The 15,837-nt window shown below is 44.8% G+C and overlaps 1 protein-coding gene across 8 annotated transcripts in view; it reads right to left on the reverse strand.

Annotated features, from left to right (window-relative positions):
* Positions 1 to 15,837, reverse strand: part of pcdh7b (protocadherin 7b) — a 120,554-nt gene that overhangs the window by 63,549 nt on the left and 41,168 nt on the right. For 4 of the 8 annotated variants that reach the window (XM_039609644.1, XM_039609643.1, XM_031749385.2 and 1 more), the window contains one exon: positions 1,568 to 1,787. The exons of 2 other annotated variants lie outside the window; for them this stretch is intronic. In XM_039609644.1, the coding sequence (XP_039465578.1) occupies positions 1,568 to 1,787 (220 nt within the window). The remainder of the gene's footprint in view (positions 1 to 1,567; positions 1,788 to 15,837) is intronic. 2 more of the 8 variants (XM_039609645.1, XM_039609648.1) reach the window with 1 other exon arrangement.

Consider the following 15,837-nt stretch of genomic DNA (forward strand, 5'->3'; position numbering starts at 1 on the left):
TAACTGGATCGCTATCGACTCACCCCCCTTCCTGTAACAGAAACCAAAATGAAACGATCCTTTTAATTTAAAGTCTAATTTGGTAACTTAATGGGCGCCCGTTGTCGGAAAATTGAGATTTTTAATATCCACGAGGTAGCCTTATCAGCTCACATGCTCACATCAAAGTGTTTCAAATCCCCTTTAATCTGCGTCGGGGCCGAAATTTGAAAAAGCTCACTGTGGACACTCCGGTGTAACGGCCTGTTTGATGTGCCCATCTGTCTGATTTGACTAACTTTCTGTTTGCTTGTCTCGAGTCAGTGCAAACACCATAACTAGACATCGGCCCTCGAGGTAGAACCAGGCGTTTGTCCAGGCTCCACCTTGTGGACGCAATGACGCTTTGTGTTGACCGCACTGATTTAAAATAAGGTAAGGGCATCATCCGCCTAACAGCTCCATTGTAAAAAAGAGAGGATGTGAATCTTTAAGCCATTTGAATATCCTTATCCTAAGCTGCAGCGGGGAAGCCTCTGCACTTAGGCTTAGCACTCTCAAGACAGCTACTCCTTGTTAAGCATCGCCTCAGACTCCTAGACTATGAATGGGACCATTACCCTCATCTCTCACTGCACACCCAGATACACACACACACACACACACACACACATAGAGACACACACATACATACATATTTTGGCTTTGGTAGGAAACTAGTTCAGGCTAGCTGTGAGGAGAAGGTTCTGCAAGAGAAGAAGCTGCACTTTATCAGGAGACTGCTTTTACAAAAGGATTTTTTTTTTTTCACTTTGCCACCGCTCCCGTCCACTCTCTCTAGGCTGGAGTCTTTATGCACTACAACACACGGATCATCGGTTCGATCCCTTAATTGAAGCAAAATGAACTCCTTCGTGAGGGCCTCGAGGCCAAACGCAAATCACAAATCAGTGCAGCAGCTGCCTGTACAGCTTCTAAACAATTCAGGTTGAGTATTAGCCCCCTCCCCGTTACACCTCTTTTACTTTATCTCAAAGAATGCAAGGCGAGCTAGAAAGCGAGATCCTCCTGAACACCTATCCTCCCCTGCAGCTGAGATCTAGACTGCAAACGGAATTCAGCAGGATTTGTAAAACGGTGCAACGCAGCAACAAACTAGTAGGATAAAGACGGCCCTGAAAGGTGGTTGATCTAAAAGAATTCGTCTGTTACATATTCCCTCTTGTAGCCCCTTTGATCAAATAAGCCTTCTGTTTCTGAAACAGAGACCTCGGTTTTACAATAAATCCCGGACCTCGTTGTTCATACAATGTACACTGAATGAGCTTTAGGCTTCAGTAAAAAATAGTTGCATCACAAGCGCCACACCACATCCATACCCTTGGCACAGAGAAATGTCGAACTGACAACAGAAGCATTTTAGCACAAAAAAAGAACGAAAGAAAGAAAAAGGGATGCTCGTGTGTTTCTGCACTTTGCTTGTGATGCTTTCTACAGCGTCCCGCTTGGATTTCTCTAGCCAGTTATGTGCATGTGTTGTTCCTGTGTCTTAACGGTTTCTAAATCTCCTTTCAGTGTTTGCCCCTACCATTTTCCATGTGCTCTGCCTCACCGACACTGCCATCCGGCGTTGTCCTCTCGTAGCTGTCCTCGGGAAGGGGAAGGGCGCCCAGCCGGGGGCCCGACGAACTCTTGCTGCTCGGTGTCTCCGACTCATCCAGGCCGCTGTCGTAGCAGCTCTGCAGCGATCCCTGCTGGTGAGGATCCTGGGGCTGGCTCACCACCGAGAAGGTCACTCGGCGAAACGGCTACAAGAGAAACCAAACGGCCGGGGGTCACTATTAAAGGGACTTCTTTGCTTTTTTTTTTTTTTCAACTTTTATTATTGGATGTCAGCTTGGGAGCGGGGTCCTTTGGAAATAGAAGGGATTCAAGTCAGGATGGCAGGGACATAGGTTAGGAAAACAAGGGAGGCTAGGATACGTAGACTGCAGTGAAGGGCATGGCTAAGGGTATTAACAGCTACCTTAGCAACCAAACTAGCTCTAATGCCCCCCTCCAAAATAAAACTATGATCTCTTCTATCAGAGTAGCCAAGAAAGAACTACTTTGCCTTTCTCTAACCCTGAAAACTTTCAAAAGGACACAGAAGAAGCTGCACAAAGGAGTCTTTCACAAGCACGCTTAGAACTCAAGGGACCAAGGAGACATGGTAGCTAGCTAGATTTGTGTGTTAAATACAGCTAAAAAGGAAAGAGGGAGTGGGAGTGGGGGAATGGTGGTGCATCAGCCTCATTCACTTGTTTACTTTCCCACTAAAACGAGGACAAGGTGAACAAGCTTTCAGCTCTCCGGGAGGTCTGATTCGCCGCCAGAGAGCGAAGGCGCAAAAGGCAAAAGACGGGCGCACACAAATAGGCACACCCACTTGACAGCATGCGACTAAGTGCACACGCACAAAAGGCTTTTCTTGATGAGCTGTGGGTTCACGCTGTCAATATGTGTAGCCCGCTCTAACACATTATTGAACAGTGTCTTGTGTTAAGCAGTAACAGAGCATGTCATTAAAGCCGAGGCCTCTTTCTCACTGTATCAGCCTGATTTTCTTTTTCCACTCTCCGTGTCTCCTAATCCCCCGTCTTAGCGTTGTACAAAGGTAAATGGCAGAGAGGAGAAATGAAAGACAGAATGAGCGCAGGGCGAAGAACCAAACACCAGGCTTGGTCATTACCAGAATAAATGGCATAACAAATGGCTAATGCCGTTAATTAATTACATGCAAACACTGTCGGAGCTCGCCTCTGGTGCAGCACATCTTCTCTCTTGCACCTCACTGGACCTCATCACTTTCTCGTGTTCTCCATCTCTTCTGATTTTACCCCCCCGCCCCACGCACACACCTCCACACACACAGACACACACTCCTCCTTCTGCTCTCCTTGTTTCCTCGTTTCATCATAAGAATATTACACAGGGACAGAGGCCCATTACTCAAAAATGTTCTTTTCTTAAAGCATTCTCCCTCCATTCGTTCCCCATTCGCGACACCTGATGAAGTACAATCTATTATCAGCCACGGTTGCCTGCACTTTGAAATGTGCACATCATGCGTAACTCATCTAACACTGTCGCTCAATCTCAGATGCAGATGTGACAGCATCGCGTCAAACTTCTTCTGTCAACAGATATTTACACGTGGCAGAGATCCATTAGCTCAAAAACAAAGGCCATCTTAAAGGGACAGCTCACTGTAAAGTCAAACATTTCGATCCCAGTTGCCTAGTTTTGAAGAAATCAGCTCTAAAAATGTCTCCCTTCTCTTGAGTAGACGTTAATAGCCTTGTGGTCCACAAAAGACGAAAATAAATAAATAGATAAAAATGCTTTTTTAAAAAAAAAAAAAAACTCAGCACAAATGTCTATTGTCAGGACCAAATTACTCAAAAAAGAAAAGAAAACATATTTGATTTTGCCGAAAATACCAACCGTATCCCACCACCCAAAAAAGCATCTAGCTCGGTGATATGAGGACGAGCTTGGCTGTGATGTTGGCCAGCTGCTTGGTTCTTTTGATTGGTGCATCTAGACGTTAAGTGACATTGCTCCTGAGTTCGGACATCCGAATTCGGTTGTATCTGGAACTTGGCATGAAACATGGACATAGCAAAGGCCATCAGAGGACGATAGCAGTGGTTACATAAACGATAAAATAAGATAAACCTTTATTAGTCTCACACGTGGGAAAAGATTACTGGTCTATTGGAAAATGGGTTTCTAAAATGACCTTTGTACACTCTTTCCTGCTCATGGGTTCAGTCACTCATTTTTAGGTGATATTAGAATAAAAATTAAGTATATTTTGTAAGTTATTCAGTAGAACTCGTTAGCGACTCAGCCTGTGGTTTTACAATCAGACCCACCACCTCTCGACACATCTATTTTTTGACAACGCTCATCTTGAGGAATCTGAACGAGACTTCAAAAGAACAATGAGCAATGTCACGGTAACTACGTCCTTTTTTTATACTGTCTTTCACCTGGAAACAATTTGCTTTGAAACAGACTCGTAGTCCATTTCGGACATTCCAGGCTCCCGTTGCCTAGGTACCGTACTATTGGATGTACTACCACTTCATGTCTCAGTCAGTGGTATCCTATCTTCTCAAGGTAGTCGCTTCAGTCTCGTGCATATAAGTTGAGAAAAGTCTATCTCGGGTCCCATCCACCAACAGTCGCCAAAGGTTATTTGGCTCAAAGTCAGTTAAGTCGCCAAAAGTCTCTGGTCACCTCATGACTTAAGATCAAATATAATTACTTACAGTTCATTTATCAGTTTTTTTCCCCTTTTTTTTTCTTAAGTAACCAGGCCATGATTCTATGACAAGAAACACTGATGCTGAGTTTTTGTAAAATCTACTGTTCTGGTGCTTTGGGCTCCAACACAGTGAGTGCAATTCACTTCCATTATATTCAAGAGACGTCCAGCATGTCTACAGACGATTTCTTGCAAACTGACACCGAAACAGCGCAGCACTACAGGTCACGGTCAATAGCTGTAAACCTGATTTTGAGGTGAACAGTCTTTTTTTTTTTTAAAGTGGACCTCTCCATCATTTACACACTTAAACTTAGTTTAAGAAACTTCTGCCAGGCACACACTGTGGTGTATTCGTTTTCTGATAATGAAAATTTCCCACAAGCCACTGGGAAAAAAGAGAGCTTTTTTTTTGCTGAACGGGTGTGTGTATGTGGGCAAATTTACATATATTTATATATTTCTGCCTGGTTGTCTTTCTATGGCTGGCTGGCTAACACAGCAATCTTGGCAATAAATCATGTTTCCATGTAATTACAATCAACACTCAACAAATGAATTGGTATAAATATTCATGCAAATTTCACTTGGATAGTCAAACATTTGTTGCATAATTAAAACCGGAGCCCAGAAGGAGAACTGCTCTCTATAAGTGTAATAACACTTGAAGAGATGTTAAGATATTAAACCCTGTTTTTTTTGTTTTTTTTTGGTTTGTTTGTTTGGTTTTATTCTATTTCTTCAAAACACTTGTTTAGTGAGAGGTGTGTGTTAACAAGTCCATTTGAGCTAAAAAAAAAACAAACACTTTGTCTGGATCAGATTTAGAGCAGTGCCATAGTCCTTGGGAAACACGGTTTTCTAATGATACAAATTAAATGACTGCTGCCTAATGAATAGCAGGCGAGATCGCGGCAAAGAAAAGAAACACTCGAGCCGGTGCACGCTGAGAAAAAATTGAGTTTGTGGGGTGGGGGGGAAAGAAGCTGACTGGAAGGGAGAAAAGAAGGAAAAAAAAAGAAAGAAAGGAAAATGAACAAATGCATTTTATTCACCTGAATTTCCCCCCTTATTTTCACTGGAGGGAAAGCAAGATAGAAAAGAAAAAAAAAACCTAATTTGTTTGCAGACCAGAAATGGAGTTCATGCAGAGATCGCCGGAGGCTTTGGATTAGAATCTGCAGCAACCGCCGCCGTCTGCACAGCAACCTTCGCTCCCTTCATTCTGTGTCTTTTAAATAAATGAATTTTTCTTTCTTAAAGTGATTCTTTCTCTGTGGTTCTCTTAGTTTTTTTCTCGACTTCTTTTTGTGTGCCTACATCTAGGTGCGTGCTTCACTAGTTGCCAGCACAGGAAAATAAATAAATAAATAATTGTCCAGCATGCTGTGTGAAATAACATATGGCTTTCTGGTTGTCACGACCAATTTTTCTCTCTCTCTCATTCACAGGGAAGACCATTTTGGGACTCGACACATGTCCAAACCGCAGGGAAAATTTAACAATTATCTGCTTTGCATACGCACACACACGCACGCACACACACACACGCATGCATACACACAGGACTTGGGTTGACAAATGGGATTTTGCTCAAAGATAATGTAATGCATGAGCACGGGCAAGTGAGATTTCACACGGAGAAATAAAAAGTGAGCGAAGCTGCCCTCCTCACTGTCTATCCATGCTGTCATATGGCACAGAGTTGACCTCCTCTCACTAGCTATTGGCCATTTTCAGACCTGGAGTGTTTGTTAAGCCTGACTTACTACAAGCCCTTTGATGCTGGTCCCCGTACCTCCTACCCTGACCTCCTGCCCTTCTGCTCCAATCAGCTGCCAGTCATTTCAGCAGTGACTGAGCCAGAGACACTGCCACACATGTACACACACATACACACATGTAATGAAAATTGCATTTTAAAGTACAGCCATAGGATTTAAAAAAACAAAACAAAAAAAACTTAAGCTGTGATTAAGCCACTTCACTTTATTGACTGTCCAATATATGATGGATATTTTGTGGACATTGGAAGACGATTCAATTCATTTTTTTTATTTAGCACCATATCATAACAACGGTTGCCTCAAGGCGCTTCATATTCAAGGGTAAAGAGTCTACAATAATAAAGAGAAAACCCCAACAATTAAACGACCCCCCTGTGAGCAAGCACTTGGCGACAGTGGGAAGGAAAAAATCCCTTTTAACAGGAAGAAACTTCCAGCTCAGATAGGCTGCGATCCGCTGGGGATGAGGGGAGGGAGATTGTACAAAAAGCCATAGTTTTATATGTGAGAAAGTACGCTGTAAAAACCCCATGCTGTGACCTGTCAGAGAGTAGCCAACCTTTTAATATATGGGTTTCATTACAAGTTAACGCTCCTTTGCTTTATTTTTGCCAGATGCCAGGAAGTCTTATAGGGTCCTGACAGCAGAGGGCCTTTAAGGGGTGTGCCTGCAATCTAAATCCAGCTGTGACAGCAACGGATGATTGAGCAAATCCGTCATCCCTCAAAAAAAATGAACAATGCAAACAAGCCACGGGTTTACTGGGACCTCTGGCTGAAGCTCGGTCCGGCCTATTTCCTGGATGATAAAGGGAAAACAGATGGGCAGCCTGCACTCAAACGAACCTGGAGCCAATAAAAACAGACCCGTGCCACTAGTGTCAATAATGTGTGACCTCTTGGATTTGATTTTCATTTCCTCTTCCCCCCCAAAACAAAATGCTGAGCCGCTGTCAGCAGCACTTTGTGTGAGCCTTACTTCTTCTTTTATCTCTCAGAAAACCTTGAACAATAACCCACTGCTTAAAGTGGAGAGCTCTGCCTCTTCATGAAACCTCAGACCAACAACCCTGGTTGAAAATAGCTGATAAGATCAGTCTAGGTTATACAATGACTTTAACGTCAAGTACGGTCAAGGGGCTCTTTATTATTAGAAGTCCACTTACCTTCTTTGTTTAACTTGGCAAAACTGACTCATTAATGCCAATGTGACACTGCACACACTAAATGTGTGTGTTCTGTGTTTAAATTCTTCATATAGGAAGACTTGGCTTTATAATGGAGCCCCTGAATGAAGAAAAGGATGGAAGAACGATGGAAGTGAGTCTGGCTGAAATGCACAGTGTGTGTGTATGTGTGTGTAATTTCAGCTGTAAATACCCTTGGCAGATGGCAGTGACCCGCTACCGTGAACCACAGGAAGCAATTGTGGCTGGGTTGAACGTGGGGCGAGGGGAGCAAACAGAAACTGCAGGACCAGTGTCTTTTTGCAGTCAACCAAGAGAAAGGATCCAGAGGAGGAAGTTTGAGTAAGGGAGATGGAAGGAAAGATACAGACCCTGGTTAAAAAAAGAAAGGAGAAAAAGAGGCCAGGATAGAGTAAAGAGAAAGGAATGGCACACAAGAACATTCGCGATTGCCAAAAGTGCCAATCGGTAATTAAGAACCCATGTTTCATATTTAATGGCAACCAGACAGTGACCTGTGATACGCCACCTGAGACACAAAGAAAGTGCCAAATAGCCAGGGTACACCAAACAACATACTTACAGAGATCCAAAATTGGCTTAACCCAATTGCGCCTGCTCGCTTTGCAAAGATCAAATGCACGCGGTGTGATTCGAGTACCGCAAATTCCAGAGATCATGAGATGCACTGATGTTGAAGCGTTAAACGAGACAAATGTCCTCAAGGTGAACTGACTGGAAATCAATCGGAATCTGATCAAGAGGGGTTCAGGTTCTATTTGGGTGCAGCTCAGTTTGCTGATGCGTCGCAGCCTCAGCAGTTAAAAGCAAGCGGCGTTAGGCTGAAAGTGGAGGGTCTCTCCAGCCCGTTAGGTCCCCCCTGTGATTGGCTGGTGGGGAGGCGGAGGTTTAAAATGATTCAGTTAGGGCTGAGTAAGTTGTGGGAATTTTCACAGAGCAGTTGGCTGCAACTTTTTTTTTTCTTTTAGGGCAACCGCCCGCAGAGTCGAAGGTATCAGGTTCTAGCCTGACTGATAGCTTTGGCCCTGTCAAGCTCCAGCGCTCCTCTTCCCGTTCCTCGTCTTCTTCAGAATTCACTGCTCCGTGCACATTCCTCCCAGGTCACTCTTTCCCATAAAAAAAAAGAAAGAAAAAGAGAGACAGGAGGAGGAAGAAGACAAACTGGGGTACCGTTTCCAAAGAACACCCGAGACTCCAGGAGAAACCAAAGAAAAACAAAGGCGAGATAAAAGAGGCTCATGCGAGTTGAGGGTTTAATTTTTTCCAACGTTATCTTCAGAGTCAACAAAGATGCAAAGAGTGTTGTTTTTTTTCCTCCTCTTCTTCTTTTTCTATTCTGCTGAGTTCAGGAAAAGTTTTTTTCTTTTGTTTTAACTTTCTTTTTGAAAAGCCAGGCTTACAAGGGCATCCAGCTTCCAGCTTCTAGCCCTAACTGTGCACATAATCTCTTATTCATAACTACGTCAGTGAGCTGTGGGGTCCTTTAATAAGCATGGGCGCAAAGCTTGATAATAACATTTTTAAACACCTTTTAAAAAAAGTTTTATTACATGAGGTGCAGACATTACGGGCAACACGGCGCACGGTCTCGTTAAGCGTTGATGCCATTAGCACTCTCCCGTCGATCTTTGGAATCGTGAGGGTAGTTTTTACTCTTCCGTTTTACCATGCGGTCGCTTTTATGGTCTGACAGAACGCCGATCAATTGACTGTCCTCCGGTGCTCGTCCACCGCCGTTCTCTTGGGTCTCACTGACCCTTTATTGCCCTCAATTTTGGCATAAGGAAGAGTTGTATAAACATATGCGGTCCAGCAAGACAAAAAAACCATTCAAGGAAATTCAAAAAGACAGCGGGGAACCCAAAACACGAACTCTCCGATGCCTCTTACTGTTGTATGGTTGGGGTTGTGCCATATAAAGTTGTTGCTAGGCACAGGAAACTCTGCGGGGATCAATTCTCAGAGCTTGTGCTTTGGGAACCACTTTGGATTGAGAAAGAAAGAAAAAAAAAAGAGGAAGTGGACATTGAAGTTGGGAAAAAAAAAAAGATGCAAACGTTGGAAAGAGTGTGAAAAGGAGCGTAGGGAATAAAGAAAGGTTAAAGAATTGAAATGAAAAAAAAAAGATATAAAAACTGGTGATCCTTCCATCCCGAGATCCATTTCCTTTCTTCGTCCACTTTAGTCTTTTCTTTCCTCAGTGGGGTTGGAATGCCTTTGGAAGAGTGCCACTGCTAGCGCTTTGCTATTAGCATGCGCCCCATGCACAAAGCCAGAGAGACGGGCCCGGAGGAAGCAAAAAAAAAAGACAGGAAAAAGATCACACGTGGTTACTTTCTTAAAGTCTGGGCTAAACTTTTAATTGCTCTTCAAGTGGCGGATTAGGCCACTGGTGTAACAGAGATACTATTCTGGGGGGATGGGTTTGAACATCTTCAGAAGCTTAGTCCAACCCCTGACCTGTTCTGAATGCCAAAGAGAAAGTCCTTTTTTTTGGTTTATGGGGTGTTGGAGCAAAATGAATTGTTGTTGGTGGTGACAGTAGAGAAGGGGGGAGGGTTGGGGTAGATTTGACTGGCAGTGGATTAGCTTTGGGCTGACGAATAACATCCTTTGTAGGATTCAGCTGCTTTTTGGATGCTGGACTCCAAGAACACTATGAAGGCGAGCCCAGTGTCATGTAGCAGACCGCATGAGGCTAAAAAAAGGACATTCAAAGGCATAAATGAAAGCTTCGTAATTCACAAAAGGGACGCTTGTCAGTGTCGATGTACTTCCATGTATAGGGTGGTAATTTTTTCCCCCTTTTTTTGCGGGTTTCAACACCAACATCCGCTGCCGTCAACTGCGAATTATGTTGCATCCTCTCATTAGGAATGGATGGGACCTTCTCCTGTGTCGCCGTGTTAGAGCCGCTGCTGCTGACACAAGTGCTGGCAGACACGGGGAACGAGTGTCAACCAAACCCTGACCCTGGTGTTGCTTACATAGAGTCTGCCTGCAAATCCTGAGATCGCATTTCCTGGATTTTTTTACCCCCTCCTTTTCTACTTCAGTGCTCGGTTTATGCGATGACAGCTGAATGGCGTGCCATTCACTGAGCGTGTGCGCGTATCGAGTTGAAATCGCTCCCTGCACATTCAGGTGTGTGCGAGTGTCCCTCTCCTCTGTCTGAGTGTCAGCATTCATGTGTATGTGTCATGTCTTTGGCATCTTCATGTCATTTCTCATGTCACCCCCCTCAGCTGAGGTTCTCAGCTCTGGCATTTGGGGGGTGGGTGGGCGGGTATCTAGGTGTCGCATGTGGGGATCCATCACAGGCACTGGCAGCGCCGCGTCTGACCAACGGCCTACTCCTGTCAGTTTGTGACAAGCCTGGGGCTGGCGCTAACATTAGCTCGTTGTGACACAGGTCTGGGTGTCAGCAGAAAGCATGACATGGCATCAACAAAGCCCGGAGTCGGCGCAAAGCGGCCAAATGCCAGGAGCCGAGCATTCGCCGCTGAGGATATGAGAGGCGGCAGCTCGCTTGCGTCGCTACCTGTCCCACACATGCACAGATGGAAGATGTAAAAAGCCTTCAAATGCCATATCTAAAGAAAACGAACGCCACCGCAGAGAGAGGGAGAGGGGAGGAAAAAGAAAAAAGGAGCGATATGATCAAAGGGGATAGACAGACTTCGGAGAGGGAGGGACAAAGAACGAAAAAGACAGAGATAAGGAGGAGAGAAAGAGACACTGTAGAGCCTTTAATAAGGCTGATAAATGATTCTTTATTTACCATCCTGAGTCACTGATGACAGATAACCTGCATTTAGGGGATCAGGGCTGCCATCCAAACAGGCAAAAAGAGAGAGAAGAGAGATAGATTGAGGGAGGTTAGAGAGCATATCCAGCTTATCCACTAATGAGGCGTTCTATTTGAGTATGATCATGGGGGCATGTATCATTCATGTGGGATAAGTAGCGTGCGTCTCCTTGCGTGTCTGCAGCTCTCGTCTGTTGTCTGCGCCCTCTTGTCATCTTTTAGAAACACCCACACGTCCCACACTTCAATGAAACAGTACCACCAGGTGGCGTGTCTTTGCCTCAATCAAATGAATTCCAACTGTATGTCCTGATCACACACAGACACACACAGACACACACAGACACACAGAGGCTTCCCTTACAGGTCCCATCCACCACCTGTTCCTGACAACAGAAGCATGGGACGATTACGATCCAAACAATTATGAAAACAATTACTACAAATGAGTAATTAAACCCTAATGTCAGGATAAATAAACTGACGGTGAGAAGGGAGAGGTATGAAGGAGGATGGGAAGAGCCCAGGGCGAGTGAGGGAAGGAATGAATAAAGAGAAGCGGGGTAGGAGAGGAGTCGACAGAGGAGCGAGGAGTCACGGCGTTGCACTCCAGCCGGCGTTACGTAAGGATTATTACCGAAAGCATTCAAAAGACATTTTTAACACGGCTTCAACAACAATCCTTCCATCCCTGCTCATCATCTCCACTCGGACCCCTTTATCTCCCAACTTCCCCCCTTCCCTCGCTCCGCTATCTCCGTCTCTGTCACTCTCGGCGGCTCCCTTCCTGACTCGCTATCTTGGTCGAGATCACGCAAGGTCAAACCTCCCCGACGTTTGATGGATGAAAATGGAATTAAGATGAAAGCACACTTTCAGATAATGAAGATATGCAGTAGGAGATTAGGAGGCTGGGGAGGCTGCCGAGGTGCCGACCAAATTAATATTGAAATTTATGTGTGTTTGGCTCCTGCCCAGACAATCCCCAAGTGTTATTTCCAATGGGGGTGGGGGGGTGAAGTGGAAAACATAACAAAAATTTTAATAGCATTTGGGGTGGGGGTGAAGAAGAAAGGCGGCACCGCTTTTCCAGCCGACGGAGTTCATTTTGTCTGACGTAGGAATGCAAAATGAAGTAGCCGTAGCAGTGCACAACACAGCTGTTCAGCAGCGAACTGTATGGAAACGGTAAACGCTCACATTTTGTGGGTCTCTGTGTGAGCCAATCTCAAAAGTAAGTATCCCAAACTTAGGTGTGGTGTTTAAAGGTAAGACAAAGGCTCAGGTGTGCCTGTGTGTGTGCCATTTAAAGCACGTTTGCATACTAACACGGGCCAGTTCAGATATTTGCCTGCACTTTGAAAGGCACATGATCTCTTTTACAAAAAGTGGCAAACGCATCTCACAATCCAATCTGCAGAATCTCAGCCGCTCTAAAGAGCTGAATCAGTCTATGTGTGTTTGAGGAAAACAGGCAAAAAGGGATAAGGCTCCCGTGCCTCAGAAGGCATCAAAGACAGACAGTCTATCAAGGCCCCGTATCACTGTCTGATGACGGCGATATGCACACTAATCCGCATGTAAAATAGTCCTTTTCCTCCAAGGCTCTTCTTGGAGTGCACTTAGCAAGCAGCCCCTCTCTGCTCTCCTTTCCTCAATCTTGCCTTCTCTCTGACACTATTCCCAGTGAAAGGAAGAAAAAGAAGAAGAAGAAGATAAAACCAGGGAGGTCCACAACATGCTCTTAAGGTCTCATTTTCATCCAGCCCTATTAGATCTCATTACTCAGTTGTTGACTGGGCAGACTTTTTTTTTTTTTTTCTGAGTGGGAGTGGGGAAGCTAATGGGAAATTTGATAATGGCGTCAGGTTGTTTTGGTCCCCACTGTCACAGCTTTCCAGCACTCTGCTTGTGGCACTTTGTTAAGGGAACACAGGAGTGTCGAAAAACACAATTAACAGTCCGGCTTGTTTGTTCCCTCTAGTATTTCTCCTTAAATAAGTCAAAAGTAACGCAGGAAAAAAAAAAATGAAAACACTGGAGGAGGAGTACAAAAGACATTCATTCAGAACTGACTGACTTTGGCCCTGTTTTTGCCCTCTGTAGCCTGCAAGCTGTTCCCATTGACTGAATAAGAAGTGGTCAGGTTACATAGGACACCACCAACAATGAAGCTCTTTGTTAAGGCATCAGGCAGAATGCAGAAAATATTTGAACCGATATATATATATATATATATGTATATAGATATATAGCCATACGAAGGGTACCGAGAAGTCAAGCAGCCATTATTACTCGACACCTGCATCTGTTCCCTTGGGAGCTCGGTGCCAGCGTACCATTGCCCCCTTGTGCTTTCGGTCCCCGCCCAATTGTGTGCATGTCTACATGTGTGTTTCACCTGTTTCACCTATCACCTTACTGGCAGCTGGTATCCTAGGAATAAAAGAGTCTTCAGCGAGATAGCCAGCAGCGGCGGAGGATGAAGGAATATTGTGGGTGGGAGAGCGTCAGCGGTGCAGATGGAAAGGATCCTGTGTTGAAGTGAAAGCCCTCCTCTCATAATGGTGCAGGTGAAAGCACCTAACTGGAATGCAGAAGCATGAGCCCCCCACCTCCACCCCTAACAATTTTTTAATCAAGACATGGAAAGAAATTAGAAGGCCAGGGGTTTTGAGGGGGAGCAGAAAAACAATGACTGCCATTGAGGTAACCTGGACTAATGGTGAGGAAGGGTGATATATGAGACTGTGCTCGCACACGCATACACACAATATGGAGTGACGGCACCTGGTTTTGCTCGCTAGCTCCACAAAGGAGCTGGTGTTAGAGGTGGCCGGAGCAATCCAAATATCGATAGCATCGATACCAACGCTGGTATTGGCATTGGACTGATGCAATGCAGGCCCTGTATTTACACTATAGCTGATGTAGGTGGCAGTGATCCTGTGCGGCAGTCTGGGTATCGATTTAAAGTGAGACCAGCGTGACGGCTATCAGTGACGAGCGCCACGCGTCACGTGAAGCGGCAAGATCATGAGTCTGTGATGCCAGATCAATACCCATATGTGTTTGTGATTGCCATAAATAGGCCTTCCAGCGTCCTTGTGGATTCTCGGTGTCCCTCCTCCTCCATCCTGCCCACCTCTATTTCAATATCTTCCTCCCTCTGTCATCTAGTCACAACAGGGCTGCTTGGGAAAAAGAAAAAAAAATGAAGCCACAACCCAACATCAAGACTCAAGGCCCCCGAATCGAGGCTGTCACATAAAAAGACAAAACATCCATGTAATTTGAGCTTGTATTACATTGCCATTTTCTCTTTCTTTGATCTAAGAACAATGCCCAGGGTTTTCCTCAGACTGGGCTGTTTCCAAACCCCATCCACTCTGCTGCACCTAGTTTTTGCAGAACAGGTTTTCTCCCTATTCAGCGTCTCACAAAAGCAAAAGCAAGAGCCAACCGCTGTAGCACAGCAAAGCCCAGCACCCTGCCGCACTAATGACGGCCCTCATCAGGCTGGCTAATTTAACCCCCCTGCGTAAATTGAGAGGTAGAGGTCATGGAGGGAGTTGGATAGAGAACACAACAATAATCTCTCTCTCTTCCTCTCTCACAAATACCGTAAAAGATCTCGAAAAAAAAAAGAAAAAGACACAGAGGCAGCTGCCTGGCCCACATTTCTACACTAACAAGAAAATTGGGTGTGTTTTATTTATCTGCAGTGCAGACTATATTATTATGAATTTGGGGCATTGGAAGGCTAGTTATTTAGAAGGCTACAGTCTCTGTTATCCCCCATGTACTTAGTTTGCCCCCCCCACCACCCTTCCTCCACCCATCACTGTGCCTCTGGTCTTCCTCTTCTTCTACTTCTTTTTCTACCTCTACTCCAGAAAGAAAAGCAGGTCAGGCAGAAATGACAACTCAATACATTACAGAATAATACACCACAAAGACGCGTGAGTGGTGGCCCTGCTAGTGGTTAGCATGCAATGCAACTTTACCACCATGAGGCAAATCTGTCTTTGAATATTATTTCAAGTCCTGGAAAATTGCACATGCTGCCTTTGTAGTATATATAAATATATATATATATTTTTAATGTTGACATGTATTCCCAAGGGAGTGCTTTTGAAGAGGGTTGGGTTTGAGGTGAGTGTCCTTTTCTTTTGGTACTTGACGGTATAGAAATGGTCCCGTAACGGCTGAAGACAGCAGCCGAAAAACAAACGTGTTCAGCATAAAAACGAGACAATGCTCGTGGTGTTTTTGCAGGAGTCAAGCGCCTTTTTTCTAAAATTTAAACCAACGTTTGCAAGGTATCAGCCCATCCAGATGTGATCATCGCCATTAGTGAGTTTGTTTTTTCAGCACCAACAACTTTTCATTTCTCATCCATCTGTCAAGAATATTTCACGCCATCTCATCCATCACGCTCACTTCCACTCCCTAATTCTCGCGTCTCGCGCTCGGCTTATCTCAATACTTTGGGGCTGATGCGTAATACTAACAAGGTGGAGAAAGACGAATGGGGTTGTTGGGTTGTAAATCCAGTGATAAGGTGAGCGGTATGTTTCACATTACGCTTTGTCTGCCATGTAAAGACCTTGGGGGAACTTTCGGGTGTCTCAACACTCACGAGGAAGCACACACACACACACACACATATGAATAAAGGTCCCTGTCATCCTTCTCCCTCTCCACTAATGAGTTCCATTTCATTCCCACATTCCTTTA

The sequence above is a fragment of the Oreochromis aureus genome, linkage group 3 (genome assembly GCF_013358895.1).
Source record: "Oreochromis aureus strain Israel breed Guangdong linkage group 3, ZZ_aureus, whole genome shotgun sequence".
Lineage (NCBI taxonomy): Eukaryota > Metazoa > Chordata > Actinopteri > Cichliformes > Cichlidae > Oreochromis > Oreochromis aureus.